At 39.5% G+C, this 26,030-nt stretch overlaps 1 protein-coding gene across 1 annotated transcript in view; it reads left to right on the top strand.

The window, feature by feature from the left end:
- Window positions 1-26,030, top strand: part of drosha (drosha ribonuclease III) — a 182,847-nt gene that overhangs the window by 94,577 nt on the left and 62,240 nt on the right. Inside the window, exon 24 of the mRNA XM_088322279.1 lies at window positions 20,113-20,157. Within this exon, the coding sequence (XP_088178405.1) occupies window positions 20,113-20,157 (45 nt within the window). The remainder of the gene's footprint in view (window positions 1-20,112; window positions 20,158-26,030) is intronic.

Here is a 26,030-nt window from a genome sequence, read left to right as displayed (position 1 = left end):
CTTTACAAAGATGGCGCATCCTCACTTTCGATTGAGGAAGTATTGAAAGATAGAGTGCAAGGAGGCACCAAGACCGGACTGGAGAGATCCCAAGGACATAAGAAGGTCAGCAGGGGAGTTGATCCAACCTGTTCATTTATTATGAGTATTTCATCTGTAAAGTGCATTCAATTTTTTTGCAATAGCTTGACATTTATCATTTGGGTGTAGAATAATTTCATGACTTCCTCTTTGACCTACCAACTTCATCTTTTTAACATTACATTTCTCTGTGGGGGCAAGGGAATGATTCCTCTAGGAATTAACAACAAACTTCCTGCTTACGATGTCAATCTTAGTTGCATTTGTTGAGGTTTATTATGTAACAATATTTTAAGATCGTTCATTTCAGAACAGTCACATTGGTTAAAACAATAAACTGTAGTGTGTAGAGAAATATGGGTGGTCAATAAATTATCTTAACAAAAAATTGATTGACTAATCAAAGTGAAGAGGCAAGTTTATCCTTTTTTGAACTCGTCCAGCCTTTTTGGAGCACCACATACATTTTTACATCATTATATCCGTAAAATGGATGAAGAACCTTTTTAGTTAAGTGTTGGCGACACGCACCTATTAAGTGAATTATTTTTACTGTTTTTGATAGTTCTATATAAAATAAAAGTTTTATATAAAATTGGCATTAAACTGTCAAACACAAAAAACTTAACACGGAAACAATAAGTGATGGAGGAATACAGAGAAAAAACAAATTCATAAAATATATAAAGTAAAAAGCAAAATAATAATGACATATTTATGTTAACACACCGGGCAGCCTTTTGGGCATCTTGTATATTATTTTTACATTAGTAATGTTGATCATTTTCAAAGATTTGAAGAGAAAAAAAAATATTGACTACAGTTTTAAAAGTGAGTTTACGGTTCTGATATTTTTTTGGCGGTTAAATATTTTGCTACACATAAAAACGATTTCACTTTCTTCATTTTTGTTTTGTGTTATAAGTCAAAATGTAATGAGATCTGTAGATAAGGTGGTAGGAAACGGGTATTATACACATTAGTGTTTAGCATTCATTTTTATGTGTGTTGTTTTTTTGTCAAACACTTTGGTTTTAATAATAATTATAATAATAATTTTTATTATTATCATTAATATTATTATTATTATTAAAATATTCAGGCTTTGGCAACACGTTTTTTTTATTTGACTCCATGGCAATTAAGAGAAAAATACCAAAATCCTGGGTAATGCATTGAAATACACCAGGTTCATGATAAGTCAAGGATAATAAGTTATAATGGATATCTCTACGTCCAAATAATGTATATAGCACATTGTGTGTATAGTACGTGGTTGGCTCCCAAATGTAATAACGTATAGTTAATAGCACAATGCCATTTTGAAAATCTACATATTCTCACAACCTGTGTAAACATTGGGCTTCAAAGTGTCTACTTTTTAATGCTGTTTCTTTGATTTGAAATACAAAAAGCATGAAAATGTACATACTGTGGACCTGTATGCTATGAGGGTTAATTAAAACACGCACACACTCTCTGATTTATTGAAGTTTCTTTACTAATAATCTACAGAATAAATAAAAACACTGTTGGGTTAAATTTGACTGTAGATTTAATGCAGCCTCGGGCATTGTTGGAACTTGATAGAATTTCTCTTTAAAAGGGGGTGTCCCAACACTTAGACTGGCCTCTTGGGGACTAGTTGTCGAGGGTAACCTGACTGTTCTTTCTTTTTACACATGCAAAAAAACAAACCTCACGCCAACACTAGATCTTATCACTCTCTTTGTAAAATGAATTAAAGCGTAGTATTTGGTGCACATGTTCTTACATTGTTTGCAAAAAAATAAATGTATTTAGACAGTTATGCACTGTAGTTTATTCTTCTTGATATTATCTCCTGTTTCCCTGTGTTTACAAGATAAATTATATAATTTGTTTGTTCCCTCGATTCTTTCCAGTTTGTTAGTAATGCTGAGGGGGGCGTGGCTAAGGAATAACTAGGGTGCTCCTGAGCTGACTCACTGTATAGTAGCTTGTGTCCCTCACTTTTTTCTTCACGATTTACTTTACCATTTACGTTTCTGAGGATAAATTGAGAAGGTTTGCTAATTGAGTTTGGAAGAGTGTGTGATAGGCATAAGTTATGTGTGAATGTTGGTAAAAGTAAGGTGATGAAGTGTTCACGTGATGGAGTGGGCATGACGTTGGAAATAAGGTTAAATGAACAGGTGCTGGAAGAAGTTGAAAGCTTTAGGTACTTGGGTTGCGATATGGTTGCAGTTGGTGGAATGGAGTGTGAGGTATTGCACAGAGTGAATCAACGAAGCAAGGTTTCGGGTGCTCTATGAGAGTCTGATTGTGCCGACTGTGTTGTATGGTGCAGAGACTTGGAGCCTGAACGCACATTTGAAAAGGAAATTAAACGTTTTTGAGATGAAGTGTTTGAAGAGTATGTTAGGAGTGACAAGATTGGATGGATTGAGAAATGAAATTGTGAGAGACAGAACTGGAGTAGCAGTGGAACTGAGCTAGCGTGTGGATGAGAGAGCACTCGTTTGGTTTGGACACATGAAGAGGTTGGATGAGGAACAAATGTTGAACAGGATCTACAGAACAGAAGTAAATGAAAAGAGACCAAGAGGAAGGCCACAATTGATGTGTATGGATGGTGTTATCAGTGCACTGCAGGAAAAAGCTCTAAATGCAGCGGAAGTTAGAGCTCTTGTTTTTGGTAGGAATGAGTGATGAGGTGTTGTGGAAAGATAGTGGGATGGCCACGGCACCTGTATGATGCGGCAGGGGTATACCAGTGAAAGCTGTCGGGCCCTGCTGTTGAACAGAAGAGTGTGTTGTGTCACCCTGACCCGAGTGATATGGCCGCTTTCTTGTGTCCCGTTTCATCTGGAGGGACGAAAGCATGACCAACTTGGGTGCCAAGTGCTTAAGTTGTTTGGGCATTTGGGTTGGCCATGGTCCCCAAAAAAAGTTTGTGTGTTTTTTGCTAATTATTGCTTTTTTTTAGTTCCATTTGTTTATTGTTTTTGTCTTGCTGTCGGTCACCCCTCTCGAGGGATATGACCAGGGTAGATAGATATATAGATAGATATATAGATTTACTTTGCAGAGGATTTATATTTTCTTACTCTCATTGTAAACCTGCCGTGCTAAAGTAAGGGATAGATTTGAGGGGAAGGAGGAGTAATCAGATTGAGCCTTAAGCATGGTGAAGCTGCAAAAAAAAAAAAAAAAAAACTCAGCCTTTGGACTAAAATGGCTAACGCCTTTTCCAACACTATTCTCTGAATTTTACTTTAACGCATATCAAAGACGACAGGTGGCGACGTCAAAAGTCTTCCGGGTTTGATCTTCCTAGTCGTCTCCAAGTCAACGAGCGAGATAATGTGGCAGAAGTGTTGAGATTGCGGTTCAATTGTCCGACGCATAATCAAGATAAAGAAAGGAAGCAATTTCCAAAAGGCCTTAACCTCGCCGTCCTTTCCTGCCGGAGACGTAATAATAGATATTAAAGCGGAGACGAGAACCTGGATCTCATTAAATTGTGCCCGTCATTGCGCTGGATTTCTCATGCACATAATCATGATAATGCTCAACCTGTTCAAGCCAAATGAAATGCCAGAATTTCTCATAAGAGAACCTGTTGCCTTTTTTTTTTTTTTTTTGCTTATTCACACACGGCCAAACGAAAACATCAAGTGAAACGGAGACGAAGTGTCGGCGGCGTTCACACCTGCTGTTGTGTTTGCTGACATGAATTATTGATGAAACTGGTCTGTATTTGCTTTCAACTAGGCCGAGAATGTTAGCAGTCAATTAAAAAGCTGCAGCAGAGACACAAGACCATCTTGCCCCGTCTTTTCATCTTAACCTGAAAAGGTGTTTGACGAAGCACATAAAAAAAAAGTTGCATGACTAAAATTTAAAGAAGAAGAGAGGAAAATGATGATGAATAAAGTTGCAGGACTTATAATTTGAAAATGTAGGGAGGAAAACTATGATGAATAATGGATGGTGTCTCCGAAAAAAGGGAGCAGCTGCAGATGGATGGAAGGATTTACAAAAAATCATCTTCTTAATTCAAGTGAAATGTTTCAATTTGCCACTTGAACTCCCCGTCTTGATTCTTTTCTTGTGCGGGTATTTGAAGTCGCTAAACGTGCCCATCTCCCTCTCCAGTCTTCAATCCCGGCTCATTATTGTTCCCGTTTCTTGGACACGGTCACAAAGGTAATCCCTTTTTAAATATGAGTTTTTTAATCTGAGGGGGATTAGCTGGAGATTTACTGAAATGAAGCTTTTAGAACTAAGGTCTTTTTAAACCTTTCGTGGAAGTGGTGCTCATTTCAAAATACAATTGCTGGATGGAACTGAAACACAAGGATGCTACTTTGAAAATGTAGTTTTTTTAAATTTATTGCTGGGGCTACTGTCCCAATAGGAGAATATTGGCTCGTGATTGTCTTTTCAGGCAAATTGTTTCACTTTTATATCAACCTGTTTAGCAAATTCAATTATGTATTGTGGCAAGATGCACAGTAAATATTATTCAAATCAATAGTTAAGGCTCCAGGACATTTAATCTAGTCTGTATATTCCAAGGATGAGGAAACATTTTGAGTGGCGGGCCGCATAGAGTTACAAAAACAACCAAAGAAGGGGAAAAAAACCATTGATTTGATATAGCGACAGTCTGATCCTCTATATTGGCAGTGCAGGACTAAAAAAGATATTCTCTTCTATGAAGACATTTTTATGTGCATTTATATTTCATTTTATATTTTTTTATGAATATACCATTTCAAACTGGTTTTGAAACATTCACATATCAAGCAAAATTATATTTTATAAGTACTTAATTTGACAATATGCATCAAATAGGTATTTTGATACATTGATGAATAAAACAAAAAACATGATCAAAATATTCAGATACAGGCGAATGGGGCCATAAAATGACATAGCGGCACCAAAATAACTTTTTTTTTTAATTACGAAAAACTTTGGTTGCTAAAATGTTTTATTTCGCATGCCATTGATCTCTTGATTAATAAAATAAATACTTGATAAATAAATGTGTCGATACAGAAAATGCACATTTAAAAAAATGCTATTAAAATTGACAATTGCATTGTTTAATGCACTTAATGTGTGTACAGTAAGATCAAACATCTAGTTGGATCCGGCCATCTCTGTCTGTCCCTCACCCCCTTATACATACCCCCCTCGGAGGAAAACAAAGCCAATGCAACAAGGACAGTACAAACATCTTCTTTGTTCCTTTATCTCTTTGTTTTCTTTATCTTCACTGTAAAACGTGGAACTCGAGTGCCACTTCCAATTTCGTTGTCACAATATATTCAACCCATGTTGTAACAAAGACAATATAGGTATATTCTATTCTATTCTATTCTATTCTATTCTATTCTATTCTATTCTACTAATGCCCGACACAATATTTTATGAGTAGGGGTCCACAAAGGGACATTGGAGCCAGGACCAGCACCAAAACCACAATGATATATTTTAATGGTACTTTTTAAAATCTTTTTTTGTTCAGTGGGTCGAATTATAAAGCCAGATAGGCCATAGTTCGAGTCATGATTTATGACACATTATTATCCTACACAAGAGCTTTAACACTGTATATTGATTTTATTTAAAGTACTTGGACATTAAAAATGCTGCATTGATATTTTCTAGAGAATAGAATGGTAGTTAAGTATGACATATGGTTAGAAGTGGGTGGAAATTTAACTACTGTATTTTGCAGACTACTGTATAAGGCGCACCTAAAACCCTCAAATTGGCCAGAAATGTGATAGTAGGCTTTATGTATTGCAAAATATTACACAGGGTTTTACGATATACAGTGCTACTGTATTTCTGAAATGATTGATTTAAAGACATTGCTGACAAAAATTGCAGACACTCAACTGCCAGACCACCAGTGATACAGATAACACATGGAACGCAGAATTGATCTCATTATGAGACAAATTTTACTCACAGTGCCAAAAACTAATGTTTGAGAATGGAGAAAAGTTGTTCTGAAACATCTGAAGAAACGCAAAGTCTGTTTCATGACCAGATACACCAAAGAGTTGTTTTCCTTGTCGTGCTCTTTTGCATTTTTTCCATATCTTTCAGGATGACTTTCGTTATTCTCCATTCTCTAATGTTTGTTTCTGGCACGCGTGTTAATGAGATAAAATCTAATGCTTTCTCTTACAGTACCGTGAAAAAGTTTTTGCCCCCTGCCTGATTTCTCCGTTTTTTGTTATCCCTTACAAAGGTTTCACATCATCAAACCAATTTTGGTATCACAGAGAGACAACCCAATGAAATACAAAATGCAGTTTTTACTTCCATTCAATAAAGCACAAAACAAAATCAAAACCTATGTGAAAAAGTAATTTCCCCCTGAACCTAATAAAGATTTGGGCCACATTTTGCGGCAATAACCAATACATTCACGATTATTGGTAAGGAGTCTTTTGGCTCACTCATCTTTGCAGAATTGTTTAAAATCTGTCATTTTGGAAGGCTATCTAGCATGAACTACCTGTTTATGGTCACACCACAACACCCGGTAAATGCATGTTATATAGCGATTTTCAAGTCACTGAAGACCTCCCTAAGGACTTTACAATGTGTTTCAAACTTAGCCATTCTCACACCAAAAGCAGAAACAGTCATGCAATGCGCATGCCTGATTTTTGGGGGGCATTAGGGGTTCATCCATGAATCTATTATCTGCACCGTTTATCCTGAGTAGGGTCGCGGGGATGCTGGAGCCCATCTCAGCCATCTTTGGGCAGTGGGCAGGGGACACCCCAAACTGGTTGCCAGCCAGTCGCAGGGCACACAGGGACAGACAATTCTCTCGCTTATTCACAGCTAGGGGCAATTTAGACTGGCCAATTAACCTATAATGCATGTTTTTTGAATGTGGGAGGAAACCCACGCAAGCACGGGAAGAACTTGCAAACTCCACACAGGAGGTTTAACCTCATGACCTCAGAACTGTGCCGCACACGGGCTAACCACTGCGCCGCCATGCTGCCTCATTAGGGGTTCAATTGGATTTAAATACGACTTTGACTTGACCTCTCCAAAACCTTCATTTTGTTTGCTTTTAGGAATTCAAAGGTAAATTTGTTAGTGTAAACACCATAATTCATTTTTCCGTCAACCATAGCAAGTTGTCCTGGTCCTGAGGTAGAAAAGTAGCCTAATTAAGGTCAGTTTTCTGACTCCACTATCAGAATGATACTGGCCAAAAATGGTATCCATGGGATAGTTCCTAGGCAAAAACCACTGCTGTCACAAAAGGACAAGTCAAATTTGCCAAAAGGCATATTGATTATCTTCAAGATTTTTGGGAAAACCATTTAGCAGACTAATGAGTCAGAAGTTGAACTTTTTGGAAAGTGTGCAGCCCACTACATCTGGTGTAAAAATGGCACAGCATTTGACAAAAAGAACAGGATACCAATAGTAAAGGATTGTGGTGGCAGTGTGGTTGTGTGGGGCTGCTTTGCTGCCTCAGGACCAGAACAACTGACTGTGGTTGAGGGAATAATGAATCCTGGTGTTTACCAGATGATCCTGAAGGAGAACGTCCAACCATCAGTTAGTGGGCTCAAATTCCAGCGCTCTTGGATCATGCAGCAGGACAATGATTAGAAGCACACCAGCAAGTCCACTTCTGAATGGCAAAAAAATAAAAAGTAAAACACAAAATGAAGGTTCTGGAGTGGGCAAGTCAAAGTCTGGATTTGAATCCCATTGAGATGTTGTGGTATGACCTTAAATGCAATATACAGAAAGACACAGACGCCAGGAGGGGGCATACACTTTACGTCATCTGTATCTTTAGCGGTTAGATGTCGGTGCTCTCACTGCCGCGGCCTGTGTTCGATTCTTGTTTCATCCCATCTCTTGTGATCCTTATTAGCTTGTTACGAGTGATCCGTCACTGCACTAATAAAAATCAGTGTGTAAAATGAGCAAATGTTATACACAACATAGTGCCTCTTACTGTAGTAACAATTGCACATGCCTTATAGTCCAGTGCGCCTTGCATATGAAAAAAATGTACGACTTCTTTTTGGTGGGCACGCCTTAAAATCATGTGTGCCTTATGCCGCAGAAAAAACACAGTACTTGAAATAAACAGTAAGTTAAAATATGAGAATAAAACATTTACATAGAGGAAAAAAACAAAAGTTGCACAAATCTCAAAGTTTTCTTGGATTGAAAAAGCTTGACTTTTCACCCCCCCTGTGTGGGATCCTCCCGATGGCAAGAAGGAGACAGATGGACTGAAAAGCAAGACGGCCGTTGTTTTTATTTTTTTCCTTTTTGAATCGAGGTTTGGCGTGTGAGGGCTTTTTTGTCTTCGCCGTGGGCTGCCTTTCTGCGCTCTGCACGTGAGTGAGCTTCATTAGCAAGCTAATGAGATGCGATGGAGACGAGAGAGAGCATCCATTAGGTTGAAATGTTCGCATTTGTCAGTCACACCTGGTTGAGTGCCGTCTCCTTTTTCTTCTTTAGTCTCAGACGACACTGATTCGGTGTTGTCTTGCTGATGAAATGACACATGCACCTGTGTCAACCAGACCAAATACGCGCTAGATTCTGTAGTTTACAATCCCATTTTATAGCATATGACAAAATGTATTTTCTATAAAAGCTACAAAACCTGAAGAAAAAAAATCGAGAAAGGGCCAGGCAACAAAGTAAAAAAAAATTAAGTTCATATTTTTTTTATCTGCTGATATTCTTAGATATACCTTTTAGACTATTCATATATATATATATATATATATATATATATATATATATAAAATCTCCCACTTAGAAATCACGGAGGGGTCTGAAATTTTCATCGTAGGCGCATGTCCACTGTGAGACAGATAAACTAAAAAGAAAAATCCAAAAATCACAATGCATCATTTTTTTTGAGAATTTATTTGTGTTATATAGCTGCAAATAAGTATTTGAACACCAGAGAAAATGAATGTCAATATTTGGTACACTAACCTTTGTTTGCTATTACAGAGGTCAAACGGTTCCTGTAGTTTTTCACCAGGTTTGCACACACTGCTGGATGGATCTTGGCCCACTCTTCCACACAGATCTTCTCTATATCGACTTAGTCAGGTTTCTGTGCTGTCACTGAAAAACACGAAGTTTGAGCTCCTTCCAAAGATTTTCGATTGGGTTCAGGTCTCGAGACTGGCTGGGCCCTGCTAGAACCTTGATATGTTTTTTTCGGAGCCCATCTTTGGTTTTCCTGGCTGTGTGCTTTTGGTCGCTGTTGTGTCTGCCGCAGTCATCCTCTCTTTAATGCAGTTTACTCGTCCTGTCCCATGTGCAGAAAATAGCCCCAAAGCACCCTCATGCTTCACAGTAGGGATGGTGTTCTTCGCATTGTACTCTTCATTCTTCTTCCTCCAAACACGCTTCATGGAATTATGGCCAAAAAGTTATATTTTGGTCTCATCTGACCAAAAAACTTTCTCCTATGACTCCTCTGTATCATCCAAATGGTCAAATGCAAACTTAATATGGCCTTGACATGTGCTGATTTAAGCAGGAGAACCTTTCGTGCCATGTATAATTTCAAACCTTGACATCTTAGTGTATCACCTACAGTAACCTTGGAAACGGTGGTGCTCTTTTAAGGTCATTGACCAACTCCTGTCGTGTAGTTCCGGGCTGATTCCTCACCTTTCTTAGAATCATTGAGACCCTACAATAACTTTATATCTTGTATGGGGCTCCACTCCGATTAAGATTGACCATCATGTTTAGCTTCTTCCATTTTACAATGATCGCTCCAACAGTAGACGTTTTTCACCAAGCGACTTGCAGTGTTTTTTGTTCCCGCATCCCTGCGTCCTAGACGCATCATTTTTGCATTGTGTCAAATCAACGTGCGTCCCCGGGACGCAACTTTTTTGACACCCAATTGTCATTGCTACCCGATTACTTTTTTTTTTTTTTACCGCACTCCAAAATTTTCGTCAGGCAGATACGCTTTTGTTCTTTTGGTCTCGCTCAGATCTCGGCAAACGAGATCTCGTTGCTTCGAGATGACGTCTTTGTTTTGGTGGTTGTCGAGTGAAAGGGAAGTATGACTCCGTTGGTATTAGGTGCAAATCAACAAAACATTTGTAATTTCTTCAGTGTCAGTAATAAGTCAAAACAGAATGCAGAAAGTGATAACAACGGCAATAATTCCGGCACGAAAAAAACGGCGGAGAATTTCTTTAGAAGACCGCAAAGGCAAGGAAAACACGTGTTTTTGAAGCGAACGATTTGACGAAAGATAAACAAAAGAATACTCCTAGCAAGAAAATGACTTTTCTGCCAAAATTGACTCAATTATATTCCTGGTTACGCTATGAAGAGGATGATAATGGAGGCTACATGTTCTGTGATGCGTGCACCCAGCGTGACAAAAAAACTGGATTGCATAAATCATTTCGCAATACGAACTTTCAGAAAAGCACATTGGATCGGCACAACGACAATGAAAACCACAAATTAGCTATGGAAATTCCGTTGCTGCAATTGGACCTTGAGAAGGCATTACAACTGTGGCGGGACAGCAAACCACGAAGAATATATGAAGTCTTTTTGAATAAGATCCCACAAGTTTAGCACACATATCTTTAGGCAGTTTTGCCCATTCTTCTTTGCAATAAGTCTCAAGCTCAATCAGGTTGGATCGGAGACGTTTGTGCACAGCCATTTTCAGATCTCTCCGGAGATGTTCGATCGGATTCAAGTCTGGACTCTGGCTGGGCCACTCCAGGACATTCACTGAGTGGTTCTGAAGCCAATCTTTTGAGATCTTGGCTGTGTGCTTTGGGTCGTTGTCCTGCTGAAAAATGAACCTTCGCCCCAGCCTGAGGTCAAGAGTGCTCTGGAGCACGTTTTTATCCAGGATATCTCTATCTATTGCTGCATTCATTTTTCCTTCTATCCTGACTAGTCTGCCAGTTCCTGCTGCTGAAAAACATCCCCACAGCCTGATGTTGCCACCACCATGCTTCACTGTAGGGATGGTATTGGCCTGGTGATGAGCGGTGCCTGGTTTCCTTCAAACATGGCGCCTGGCATTCACACCAAAGAGTTCAATTTGTGTCTCCTCAGACCAGAGAATTTTGTTTCTTATGGTCTGAGAGTCATTCAGGTGCTTTTTGGCAAATTCAAAACGGGCTTTCATGTTCCTTTTACTAAGGAGTGGCTTTCGTCTGGCCACTCTACCATACAGGCCTGATTGGTGGATTGCTGCAGAGATGGGTGTCCTTCTGGAAGGCTTTCCTCTCTCCACAGACGAACGCTTGAGCTCTGACAGAGTGACCATCGGGTTCTTGGTCACCTCCCAGACTAAGGCCCTTCTTCCCGATCGCTCAGTTTAGAAGGCCGGCCAGCTCTAGGAAGAGTCCTGGTGGTTCCAAATGTCTTCCATTTACGAATAATGGAGGCCACTGTGCTCATTGGGACCTTCAAAGCAGCAGAAATTTTTCTGTATCCTTCCCCAGATTTGTGCCTCAAGACAATCCTGTCTTGCAGATCTACAGACAGTTGTTTTGACTTCATGCTTGGTGTTTGTGCTCTGACATGCACACTCAATTGCGGGACCTTATATAGACAGGTGTGTGCCTTTCCAAATCATGTCCAATCAATTGAATTTACTGCAGGTGGACTCCAATTAAGCTGTAGAAAGATCTCAAGGATGATCAGAGGAAAAAAGATGCACCTGAGCTCAATTTTGAGCTTCATGGCAAAGGCTGTGAATACTTGATTTCTTAGTTTTCTATTTTTAATAAATTCAAAAAAAAGTTTAAAAACACTTTTTCACATTGTCATAATGGAGTATTTTGTGTCGAATTTTGAGATAAGAGATTAAATTAATACAATTTGGAATGAGGCTGTAACATAACAAAATGTGGGAAAAGTGAAGCGCTGTGAATACTTTCCGGATGCACTGTATATATTTGTCGCCGATTTACAATTTCAACCTCGATAGCACTAAATTTTGGGGACCCATAGATCTCTGTTGGGACCCATAGATTTTTGAGCATGCGAGTCCTATCACTTTTCAGAGGTAAAATGAACACTGCTACTTGGCAATTGCTCCCTTGCCCTTTCCAGCCTTTTGGAGGTGTACAATTTTGTCTCTGGTGTCTTTGGACAGCACTTTGGTTTCACCATGTTACAAGTCAATCTTACTAATTGTTGGCTTGGACAGGTGTTTTTATGCAGCTAACAACCTCAAAAATGTACATCTCATTCAGGATGATACATGGAGTGCAGGTGGAACAACAGGTCTTTCAGGGTCAGAATTCTAGATGATACACACGTGTTCAAATACTTATTTGGAGTTGGATCACACAAATAATTTATTAAAAAAATCATGCATTGTGATTTCTGGATTTTTCTTTTTAGTTTATCTCTCTCACAGTGGACATGCACCTACAATGAACATGTCGGACCTCTCCATGATTTCTAAGTGGGAGACGGGCCTGCTTGTGGACCTCGGGTCAGAGTTAGCCCGCCCCTGCTTTAAATTGTGCTCTCGGTATGAATACAAAGGCATGTTTAATACATTTCCTGTGCATTTCCTCGCTCCCAGGAGATGTTTCTTTCAATCCAGTGCATCTTTAAACAAAGATTCCCATCAAGAACAGGCCTGGGCAAACTACAGCCTTGGGCCGCATACGGCCCATTAGTCTTTTGATTCAAACCTGCTTGACAAAAATGTCATGGTAGAAAAGTGTTTCTTTTTATATGTTCCCCTTTTGATTCAATGCCTACATTTCCCCAAAATGAAATGAAATGATCTGCATTTATGTAGCGCTTTTCAAGTCAATGAAGACTTCCCGAAGCGCTTTACAATGTGCTTCACATTTACCCATTCACACACACTCACACACCAATAGCGGCTGTGCAGCCATGCAAGGCGCCAACCTGCTTATTGGGGGCATTAAGGGTTCAGTGTCTTACCCAAGGACACTTCGCCACGAGCGCTCTACCTCCTGAGCTAATGCCGCCCCAGATGGTGCACTCAAACCACATTGAACGTTGTTAGATGTATACCATCCATTCCCAACAGTCCTTTATTTAAGAGGAGCGGACAAAAGAAAATAAGCTATGGATAATGCACATACAAGTTTGGAGAGGTAACAGAACGATCATGATGGTAATTAACAGTGTCAATGCAAGTAACTTAAATTTTTTAAACACTTATTATTTGATACCACTGGTGGAAACTCATGTATATTTTTAAAATTCATTTGTTTCGTGCATTTTTGTAAAGCACAAAACTACTTACGAAGTCTGTGTCACTCTTGTCATTGGAGTCCCCTTGAGAAGTCTAAGACACAAGCCCAAATAACTTTGTCTAAAAAGCACTTTCAAGCTAAATGTGGCTCTCTTAAATGCTGCTAAGAATATTTTTCAAATTTGAAAATTGTCTTTTTCTATTCCGGAATACCATTTTCAATATTTGGCAGCTCTGAATCTGACCCTCACCGGCAACAGGGAATATTGTTTCATTTATTACATTTGCAATGACGCACCATCACTGATGAGATTTAATGAAGGCGTCACTTACCATTTCACCTGCAGCAGAAAACCGGGAGCCATTCTTACCAAATGCTAATTTGCTAATGACGGCACAGCAGAGGTTATTAAAGCCCCCTGTGGGGAAGAATGTCAACCGTCCGCTCTGCGTCATCCGACCTGCGCTTTGCAATAATATTGCAGAGAAGACGTTGCGGCCTTCCTGGGGGACTTCCCTTCTGGAGAGGCGCAATCATCATCCTGATGAATTCACTTTGTGCCCAGTGGCCAATCTGAGCACTTTCATTAATTCTCTCGCTCTTGCAACTTTTCTTTGACAACTGAGATGTGCTTAATGACACTTCCTGCTCGTGCCCCTCAGATAACTTCCCTGAAAGTACTTTGAAAGCCGTCGACCGAATCACTTTTTTCTCTTTGCAACGCCCATTTACCGTATTTATTCTAGTATAACGCGCACCCCTGATATTTTATTATTAAAATTTTGTTTGACTTTTTCTTAGCTGAAACTAAGCATTGTAAGTAACAAACATGGTCGTCTTTCATGCAACAAAATTGAACCATAATGGAAGTATTTGATGACCGTAGTGAGCAGTAACTTAAAAGAAAATGCAAACTTATAAAGTAAGAAAAAGAAGTTTGTGACTTAGATATGCAAACTAGCATATGAGCTGACAGCTTACTTACAGACAGATTAAACGATTAGCACACAAAATCTTATAACTTGAAATATGCATTGGCTTGCTGATAATGAAAGGAAAACCTAAACCACCATCTTTGTGTATAATACGCACCACTATTGTTTGATTGAAAATTAGTTTAACCATTTGTTTCGCTTTTTCTCAGAAATAATTAAAATCATGTATTGCCGACTTAAATTATGAACACAATACCAACAGAAAATTTCCAAGGTATTTATTTAATGTCTTTCAAAGTCCGTCATAATCAGATAAACCAGAGAGTTGTTTCCCTCATCGTGCATTTATTTCTATCTTTTGGGCTCACTTTCTCCATTATTTAACATTCTTCTCTGGTACTGTGAATAAAAATAGTGTGATAATGACAAAAACAAATGCCTTTTTGTATGTCATCTTCATTACTAGTTGGCAAGTGATTTGGCATTGGTCCTCTCACTTCTGCGACCCGGGTTTGATTCCTGCTCTATCCAATGTTTTGAGATTATGGTTACGGTAATATTTTGTTTGCATTATTTTCTGTGGGTTTTGATTATAGTGCCTTATTAGTAAACATAGATTATTCAATAAGCTTTCATATAAAGGATTCCTTAATGATCTACAGCCAAAACGGGGCATGTTTGTGTGACACCAAGAGTGTACACTGTTTTTAAGACTGTTATCTATCATACTGGATCAAACTCTTTGAAATATCAGCATTGCTTTGGCTTTGCATGGATTCCGAATAAGAGCTTGCTATGTCCACTCCACGCATCGGCCCGGTATTGCAGTACCTCCGGGAACGGTGCATTCGCAATGATCGCAGCAAGGCCTTAAGGCTAGGACCTTAGCTTGGCCTTTTAGCTGAGAGTAAGAGTCCCGGCTCCTAGGCTTTGTAGCGTATTATGAACTGACCGATAACGGATAATGGATAATGAATAAAGAAGATAGAATATTAACCCTTAAAAAATCCCCCCCCCCATCATTGCTCAGTTCACATTGGGAACCATTCAGGAAAATAATGGTCTTGTTCTATATCCAAGCCAGATGTACTCATGGAAAGGGCCATATATGGCTCGCGAGCCATAGGTTCCTCCTCTCTGGTACTGTGAATAAAAAAAGTGTGCTAATAAATCTATAACATTCTATCTATAATCTATGACATTTATTCTTGGTACCGTGATTAAAAATTGTATGCTAATGAAATAAACTCTAATACCTTTTCATATGTCATATATACCACTGATGGTCTAGTGGTTACAATTTGGTGCCTTGACCGATAACGGATAATGGAAAATCAATAAAGAAGATAGAACAATGACCCTTGAAAAATCCCCCCCCCCCCTTCACTGCCGGGACCCAGGTTAGTTTCCTTTTGCATCCAATAATTAGGATAATTTTGTTCTTGCTGGCGCAAATGCTACAGAGATCTGGTCATGCGATGACATCATATGTGTCACAATAACTAAGTAAATGGATTTTTGTAAGTGAACAAAAAGTCCTATTGATCGACTGTGAGTGACATTATCTTTTGGCGGTCCGTCCCAACGTCGGTCTTTGTCCTGCGGCAAAAGTCGAACATTTGGATCGTTGCCTAGCTCGCTCAGGACACGATCATCCCAATACGGTCCGCTTTGCCTCTCCCAAAGGCCTCGCAAACGAATTACACCTGGATCACTTACAGACAGACTCCTTTTGGGACCCCGGGGTGGCTTTTGGGCCGAGTGATCGATCGGCCTGCGCTATCTACGATCGATCGCTTGGCCTCACTTTTGCGTTTGACGGATTGATTGGCAGCGAACGGCCGGAGACCAATTTGTCAGCAAGCATCGGACCTTGTCGGAGAAGAGCAGCATTATGTCCCAATCACCGCCAAAGAAAGTCCAGAGCGGCCCCTTCACGCTCGGCTCGGCCCCATCCGATCCCTCGGCGCCTTTGAGCGCCGCTGATTAAAGGCGCCTTTGATTGAAGACCGCCTCCACAGCAAGCGGTTACAGGTAGCACGTTGTAAGGATGTCTTCCTTTTCTCCGCGCTCAGTAATTACAGGAAAGCAAGAAAAACATGTTATTTTTAAATCCCCACTCCACTGCGGCTTAGTGTTCCTCACTTAGCCAACAGCTGTAATTGAAACATTAGCTATTGGGGTCTGTGCTACCACTTCATTAGGCACACCTACGCAATGGCGTTGCTAAGTGCTTTTGCTTAGGTTTAGTTGCTGCCATTACCATGTGCTAAGGTACGGTCAAATCCTTTTGCAAAGTGGTTTCTAAATGCATAAACATTGCAAAGTCTATTGCAGGGATTCCCCTCAAGTCCGCACTTGGGTGTCTTTTAGTCTGTACAACGTTCTAAGATATATCCTTTTGCAAAGTGGGTTATCAATGCACAAAAATAGAAAAGTCTCGTCTCAACAGTCCAAACGTGGGCGCTGTTTTTAATGCAAAATATCCACAAAAATGCCAAAAATATGAGTCTTTGGAGGGATATGTCGTTGCCTGCCTGGTCTTGGCAAACATCTGTAAACATTAGCAGTTTAGCAGGGTCCGTGCGGCCTCTTTATTAAGCACACCTACACCACAGCTTTGCTAATGCTAAGGTTTGCCATGTGCTACGATATAGTCAAATACTTTTGAAAAGTGGTTTATAAATGCGTAAACATAGAAACATCTGGTGTAGGGGAGTTCCTTAATCTTTTACTCTTTGTTCAACTGTTTTTTTTAACTTTCCAACAGTCCACACGTCTTTGTTTTTTATGTGCCAATATCCACAAAAATGCTATATAAATGACTTATTGGAGGCTCTTTTATTTATGCCTGGTCTTGGCAAACAGCTGTAATTGAAATATTAACAGTGTGGGTCCGTGCTACCGCTTCATTTGGAACACCTATGCAGCGATGAAGCTAAGTTAATAATGCTAAGGTTTAGCGGTGGCCATTACCATGTGCTAAGATACAGTCGAATCATTCTGCAAAGTGGTCTACAAATGCATACACATAGCAAAGGCTAGTGCAGGGAAATTCCCTCAAAAGTCCAAACCTGGGTGTTTTTTTGTACAAATATCCACAAAATGCCAGGAGAACCACTCTTTTGGAGCCATAGAATTGTCTGTCTGGTTTTTGCCAGCAGCTGTAATTGAAACAGCAGCCAAGTTCTGTGCTATCAATTCATTAGACAATGAATGCAATGCTATGCAATGGCGTTGCTAAGTGCTAATGCTAAAGTTTAGTTGCTGCCATGTACTAAGATACAGTCAAATCCTAAGCCAAAGATATTTATAAATGCACTTACATAGCAATGTCTTAGTAAGCGGCTGTAATTGAAACATTAGCGGTTGGCGTCCGTGTTACCCCATCATTAGGCACGCCTATGCATTGGTGTTGCTAAGTGCTAACGCTAAAGTTTAATGGCTGCCATTACCTCATGCTAAGATACGATCAAGTGGTTTTGCAAAGTGGTTTACAGATGCATAAACACATAATGGTCTAGTGTGGGTCATTCTTTCTATCCTCACTTTTTGGGCTATTACTTAATCCATTTTTGGGTGTCTAATTTTATATAAATATCCCCAAATCCCCACAAATGGGCTAATATGGAGGCACAAAGAAATAGAGACACGTGAATGTTCTTCAGACAAATCATATTAAAAGAAACAGAATCAAGCACGATCCGACGTGCACTTGTCATCTTTTGAGGTGTTTGCTTGGCGTTGTCCTTGGCAACACCCCAAGAAGTAACTACACTAACTATCATAGCCTTACCTTATCTATCTTTGCTTGCATCCACCGAAAGAGATTTGAGTGCCGTCAATGAAAGCGACGGCTCAGAGGATGCCGTCAAGCTGCATCCGCTCTAAACATCTCTCATCTGCGTCCCCTGGGGGGGCTTCAATTCGCAGTCAACCCCCAACCGGGACAGAAAATGAGATGCTGAATGCTTTGTTGTCATTTCACCCTCAATCATACCTGCCCAGGCGGTGCAGGTGATGGCACTGGTGAGAAATCTTGGACTCTCATGGCCCACCTTTTACATTTTCAAGACTTTTTTCAGATTTGATTCCTCAAAGACACATATATACCACCAGGTCAAATTTAATATCTCACCAAGATGTCTCCAACTGAAGTTTGTAATGGATGACTTTATTAAGAAGAGGAAAAAGAAATCCAGGCAACCCTCTGTTGGCCCTTTGTGAGAAAGTAATTATCTCCTTCCCTCTTTGGATCACGAGCTAACTATAATTAACCTCCGTTTCTAAATTCGGTTCCACTTCATAACCAGGTCTGATGACTGCTGGTTTTTCAATCAAGGAATCAACTGTCTAGGAAAAAAATGAAGCTTAATGCCTACGTTCAACAAAAAAGTGATGACAAGCAGGTCATGGGAAAGTTTATAAAAACTTTTGCGAGGCGTAAGCAAGGCAAGATCAGACCTCAATTACACACCTGCAACTGAGTCTTTGTTTTGACTTTGACAATTTGGCCCCTGTTCTTGCCCAAAGACATCATTAACGTCAATAAGGACTGTAAAATCCTCCTCTGGAGCCATGTTGAGTGTCCTGCAATCGGCCGCTTGGTTGAAGTATCAGCAAGATGAGTTTTCGTCTGAGAAGAATCAAAAAGCAAAAATCACCGCAGGCTCCAGCACTTCCTCCACTATAATGAGGCGAAAAGGAATGCTGGAGATGGACAGACGCATGGAGAGAATAAATCGTTGTCTCTTCTGGATGAGAAAACTAGAGAGCGTGCCGGAAGCCTTAGCTTTCAGATGTATTGGCTGGACTGTGCAACACCTTTCAGTATTGTGATGTAGCATTTGGAACCCCTCTGCCCTCATCCAACTCCACCCACAACCAAAATCTTCATGAAAAATGTTGCTTTTGCTTGTGACTAAATCTCATCTATTGAACAGACCACGTCAGAACCGAGAGTGCGAGTCTGGATTCTTCGAGAGTGCTCTCGCTATTTCTGATTATCTGATAAAGAAAAGTGTGGGTACGATCAGCGCCAATAGGAGCATTGTTCCACTTATTTATTGGTGTTGTTGTTCTCTGGAAGAGATAAGAGGCCCATACAAGTGTGAAGTGATCCCAGCCTGACTGAACAGTTAATAGAATGTTCAAAGGTCTACTAAAAGTTTATTGCCATCTTCCTGGAGTATGCCAGAAAGAAACAAATACATGAATTTCAACCAATACATAAAATCTGAAGAATTTATGTAGATTAAAAAGAAGGGAAAAAAACATACACAAAATCCACAATCAAATCAAACCCTGACCACTAGAATTCCTTGAAAATGCTTGATTTTTAATGTTGTGTTTTCAAGGATTGTAGTGTGCTTGAGTTTTGGGTGAAGTGCTTGTAAATGCTTGAAATTCTTGCCATGTCTGGTGGCTTCGCTTTGCCATTGCATTTCTTCTTCCATCGTGATTAATTTGAATGATGCTTGCATTTGGCCATGAAAAAAGTGTACGAACCCCGGAGTAGGGTGTGGTTCAATGGCTGAAAATTATTTCTTGAGGTTATCTGCTGCCATCCCATTGTGTATAAGCCTCCCTATAGTCTTTATCCTCACATGGTTTTTATGTGAATTCCCACAATAATTTTGTTATTCTATTATTTTTTTGGGTTTTATTTGAAGCATTGCGTGTGTCTGTGTATTAGGTGTTCTGGGTGATAAGTGGGGGACAGTAGGGGATTTTATTGACCTATTGTACTCTGAATATTTTTATACAGCACTTTGTAATTCAAAGGGCTTTACAAATACATTTGATTTGAAGTTTTTTTCTTCTCTTTGCAGGACCTGCAGGATGTTTGGCTTAACTATCCACCGCACCCTCTGCAGGTCAGTCCTGTTTTTTTTTTCTTCATTCAAGCGTTAAGGATTTACCAACCTCGATCTGACCTTGGGACATCTTCAAAAGCATTGTCATCGCTTTCGTTTGCATCATCTCCCCACAAACAATGTGAACGCTTCTTGTTTTGAATTTAAAATCAGGGCAGTGGGGGCAGATGAAAGATGCGGTAACAGGATTACAGTCCGGATCACACGGACCCCACAGGGACCTCCGGGCTTTCGTCTCTCTGATGTTTTGGCGAGGCTGGAGCGCCTCTTTGCGTTTCTGCCGAGTGCCGTCCTTCGCTTTATCTCCACAAGCACGTTTTTTTTTTTTTTTTTTTGCAAATTTGGCCCAAAATGAGCTCAGCCGTTTTATTTGGTTTGGTCCCCAAACTGGTTTTGTCTGCAGTGGGTCTGGGCAAAGTTCCCAGGTCAGCCCGGCGCCTCCCTGCAGTGTGACCGAAACCTCGCTGGCAGCATTTAGTCCGCCAGCGCAAAGCTCATTATGGCAAGTGCGTGCAGGGTGCAGGTTTCCTCTGGGTGGTCTGTCCTTGGCCATCTGTAGAAGGCCTGATAAATTGGAGCAAAGCTTTGATCGTGTGATATCGTCTTGACCTTTTGATAAGAAAAACCTGCTTCTGTATCTGCATCAAGAGGTTTTTTTTTTATCTTGGCTTGGGTTTGTTTACTTCGCTTTTTTATTTTTGAAAAGGGCTATTTCATTTTATAGATTTTTTTAAACTTCTTCTTGTGCACAATGACTGTAATTTAGTGCTTATAGAGCACTGATTACTAGTCACATGAAAATATATTTTGTACATACATAAAGCATATTTAAGTTTTAGGTGCCAACTTTTTTGAGGTTTTAAGAACATAGCTTTTAAATCCAAAGAATGCCTGTAACGTTCAGTGCTGTGGGCGTGTTACCGAAAAACAATAATTAGTTACTGGTACTGGTTACTTCATTTAAAAAGTAATTTAGTTACCCCCAGATTACTGACAACAAAAAGCAGCACGCTACTCTGAAAGTATCTATCTAATTACAAATTACAAAATTTACAAAAATTACAAAATTTACTTGTACAGAAGCCTCATAATCAAAGAAATATAAGAAATTGGTACACAAACCTGTGGAAGCATTGAAGCGTTCAGATTTATTGTCTTGCGCCATCTTGAGAGCTTGCAAACACTTAGTCGAGACACTCCATATCCATTTAGTCTCTGAGCTTCAAGTCACTCAAAGATCTTCTCCTTCATGTCCGGGTACTGTCCGTGTTCGTATTCCTTGTTCTCACGTTTTTCCTTAGGTGCAATTTCCAGTGACGTTACTGCAAAAAAAAATACAGTTAAAAAGACCAAAGTTCAGCACACTTTTATTGTATTTTTTTGTGCTCATGGTTTCCCCATTGGTTTTCTATTTGTGTGTTATTCATGTAAAACCACACACCCCTCCATTGTGACACACAGCCAAATGGGCACTTATAATCGGCACTTGAAATCAGGGAGTACTGTAACTCATGATCTGCAAAGCTTAATCGGCAGTCGACTTTCAAATTATTATTATTGACGCGTTACAGTACTTGTTATCAAGCAACGTAATTGCATTTATTTGTAGTCCCAGCACTGGTAATATGTTACCAACTCACATTTGTGTAGTCCAGGGGTCAGCAACACAAAATGGCGAAAGAGCCATGTTGGACGGAAAAAATACACGTCAGTAGTAGGGTGGTCCTTATTTTTCGACTTTTAAAATTTCATGCTCTGACCCCTTGAATATGTTCCAATATATACAAAACGTAATTAGGCAAAGTTTCATCAAAATCAAAGGATATTTAGAGGTCGCTCAAGGCCTCTGAAATTTTGGTATGAAAAATAAGGATTTTTCGCACATTATATCAGACCTAGTGTAAAGTTACTTGTAACTTTTCTTGTGTTACAATTATAAGCAATGGACTGAAATTGGATGTTCTAAAACGCCGTACACATAGGGTTAAGATTTCCGTTTTTTCTCGAAAATTGCCAAAATTTTACCATTTTGGGAAATTTCAAAGTCGTTGAGCTACCTCTAAATATTATCCAAATTGTTCAAAATTGCACACAGTGTGTTTTTATCGATATAAGAACATATGCGGGGGGTCAGAGCCCAATATTTCAAAAAAAAAAAAATTTCGACCCCCATTAAGGACCACCCTAGTCAGTAGCCTCAAATGATAAAAGCCTTATAATGTAAGCAATACCTTCTGAATGTATCTATATTCGCTTGATTAGCCTACCATCTTTATGACTCATTTGGATGCAGCGAATGATGCACTACGTGGCTACTCTGTAGAATAGAATACCACCTCCAGTTTAATTATATGACAATTATTAACAAATTACAGTATTTTTTGTTTTGATAAAAGTAGAAATGACATAAAGAAATCCTTTTTTTTTTTTGAGGATTCGAAACAAACACAAAATTAAACGTGCGTCCTATCTCGGCAACAAAATAATGCCTTAAAACACAGCATGCATTCCTAAAAATAAAATAGCAGCCTTTTTCAAATCCAAATGATATCAAAATGATATGATTTAAGTTTGATTTCTGTGCAAATGTCACAAGTCAGTGAAAGGGTATCACCCAGAATCATCCCTCCTCGCTTTTGATGCCAAGTCAAGGCACCTGATCTTGGGCCTAAGCAACAAAACTCAAATAATATCCCTAGTGTCATTCAAAATATATACTGACGCTAATCAAAAAAATCACTCTATAAAAACAGCTACTTTCTTACTAAAAAGTGCCTATGTCAGGATTTTATTCTCTGTTTAAATTGGTGCTGTAGCAAGATGTTGTTACATTGTGATGCTGCCCCTTTAAAAGAGGCGGAGCTTGCGCTACGTTCAGCTCTATACAGAAAACACAGGAGGGAAGAAAACAAGCTGAAGAGAAATGCGTCAAAGCAGTTGAAATGTAATAAATATTTGACACATTTTTACACCATCGGAGGACGTTAAATGTTTGTGTCATGTTGGTCATCATACAAAAAGCATATTCAAAGAAACATATTTCCTCACCCATCCTTTTTAATTTGTGAACATTTTTGGAAAAGCGTCAGGGAACAACTCTGCAGGGCTAAGAGGTGCTGAGCCCCGGTTTGCCGATGCCGCGTGTAGTTAGTCCCCCCTCTTGTAATCAATTTATTGGGGTCTTTCAATTAGTAACTAGTTTTTTCGCCATCTATAATGTTTCTCAGTCACTGAGCAGATGCAGTTGTTTGTGATATGCTCTATTTTCTTCATTAATGCATTATCAAGGACGTCCCCACTTTCAAGAGATATTAGTGATTATAACTGAGATATTCTGTTTAGTTCATATTGCTGGGACTTTTTGGACTCTGTCTGGCTCACTTGATCCATGAAAAATCCCCACCATTGCATTCAAAATTTCAGTCTAAAGTAGCACTTTACAGTTTGGAAAATCAGATCATCTCATGTAAAAAGTATTCAGTAAGTTCAATAACAGTTTCTGACTTGTTTGGCGTGTGCTTACTCGTTTCCCAACCCTGTTTCATTTTTTTCCCCTCAGATTAAATTTAGCAGGTTGGATTTTCCTGGCTTGTCTTGTTGTAGAACAAATGGATGATTTCTTGAATCATTGATGAAGGACTCACAGTGTTTTGGTCGGCACCTGTTGTGTCGAGACAGGCGAGCTCCAAATGTCAAACGAGGCGAGCCGGGCCTCGACTTAACAAGGTTTGAAAACGCAACAACGGCGGATCATGCATTAGCTTAGCGTTGCGATTGTTCACATTCACGTGCAGATCTCTGGGCTAATTAAGCGGTAGAAGCTCACAGTCCTTCAGAGCTTCTCCTTTTTACCTTGGACTTTCTAGAGCAGTGTTGAAAACCCATTTTCTGTGGGTTGCAGGCATTTGCCATTGCAAAATAAAGTTAAGAAAAACATAAATAACTGAAGGTCAATTCCATTCCTTCACAGAAGATGGAGAAAATGCCCTGCAAGTTGATACCCGCTATTTCACATTGTTAACAGATGTTGAGCATTCCGAAACATATACAGTAAAGAATATGCAGCATGAAATATGGATGGTTATTTTGAAGGCAAAAAAGACAAAAGCCTTGGTGTTTTTTGTGTATCGAGGTGTAAGAACATGAAAGCATGGAACCATGAAAAAAAAGACGGATTTGAAAACAACAATACTGTTGATTATGTAAGAAGATTTCCTCAAGATTTGAGGGCATCAAAACGTGTCTCTCCAAAATGCACAAGTCACACTGGATTTCTTTTTTGAATGGAACTAGAGGAAATTGAAAAAAATGGCTCTGAAAGCCCTTTAACATTGCTCGAATTTGGGCAGAAAACCTGTTTTTCACCACTGTGGATTTCTATTTGATTTCAGTAGGCTTAAGCTGCGACATGTGTATCCATATCACAAATGACACTGTTTCCTCCATGACAGGAAAAAAAAACAGGGTTACCTCATTAATTTTTCTTTTCTTTTTTTTTCGTAAAATTACACTTTTTGTTTAATTTATTTTGAGTGTGTGGATGAATACGGTTATAGGGACAATCAGTGCGGTATTGATCAGTTTCAGGTTCATTGGGTGGAGTTTCACTGTTAAAAGTACGCCATTTGAGTTGTTTATATATGTGTGTTTGTATATATATATATATATATATATATATATATATATATATGTATAATATGTATATAATATACAGGACTGTCTCAGAAAATTAGAATATTGTGACAAAGTTCTTTATTTTCTGTAATGCAATAAAAAAAAACAAAAATGTTATACATTCTGGATTCATTACACATCAACTGAACTATTTCAAGCCTTTTATTATTTTAATATTGCTGAATTTGGCTTACAGCTTAAGAAAACTCAAAAATCCTATCTCAAAATATTAGAATATCATGAAAAAGTATACAAGTAGGCTATTCAACTAATCACCTGAATCATCTAATTAACTCGAAACACCTCGCGAGGGTTTCCTGAGCCTTAAAAACACTCAGCTTGGTTCAGTAAACTAAATCACAAGTATGGGGAAGACTGCTGACCTGACTGCTGTCCAGAGGACCATCATTGACACCCTCCATCAGGAGGGTAAGACACAAAAAGAAATTTCTCAAAGAGCAGGCTGTTCACAGAGTGCAGTTTCAAAGCATATCCACAAAAAGTCTGTTGGAAGGGAAAAATGTGGCCGGAAACGCTGCACAACCGAGAGAGATGACCGCAGCCTTAACAAAATTGTGAAGAAGAGCCGCTTCCAGAATTTGGGGGAGCTTCAAAGACAGTGGGCTGAAGCTGGAGTCCAGGTATCAAAAGCCACAGTTCACAGACGTGTCCGGGAAATGGGCTACAATAGCCGTATTCCCATGGTCAAGCCACTTCTGAACTCAAGACAACGGAAGAAGCGTCTGACTTGGGCTATGGAGAAGAAGCACTGGACAGTTGCAGAGTGGTCCAAAGTTCTCTTTTCAGACGAAAGCAAGTTTTGCATTTCATTTGGAAGTCAAGGCGCCAGAGTCTGGAGAAAGGCTGGAGAGGAGCAAAATCCAAGTTGCTTGAAATCCAGTGTGAAGTTCCCACAGTCTGCAATGGTTTGGGGAGCCATGTCAGCTGCTGGTGTTGGTCCACTGTGTTTCATCAAGTCCAGAGTAAATGCAACTGTGTACCAACAGATTTTAGAGCACTACATGCTTCCATCTGCTGAAAAGCCCTATGGAGATGAGGATTTCATTTTCCAGCATGATCTGGCACCTGCCCACAGTGCCAAAACCACCAGTAACTGGTGCACTGACCATGGCATCACTGTCCTTGATTGGCCTGCTAATTCACCTGACCTGAACCCCATCGAGAATTTGTGGGGTATA

The sequence above is a fragment of the Urocampus carinirostris genome, chromosome 18 (assembly GCF_059441175.1).
Source record: "Urocampus carinirostris isolate Australia breed hairy pipefish chromosome 18, RoL_Ucar_1.0, whole genome shotgun sequence".
In the NCBI taxonomy this organism is placed as follows: Eukaryota; Metazoa; Chordata; class Actinopteri; order Syngnathiformes; family Syngnathidae; genus Urocampus; species Urocampus carinirostris.
The sequence above is the reverse complement of the archived record's forward strand: the minus strand, read 5'-3'. Positions and strand labels throughout refer to the sequence as shown.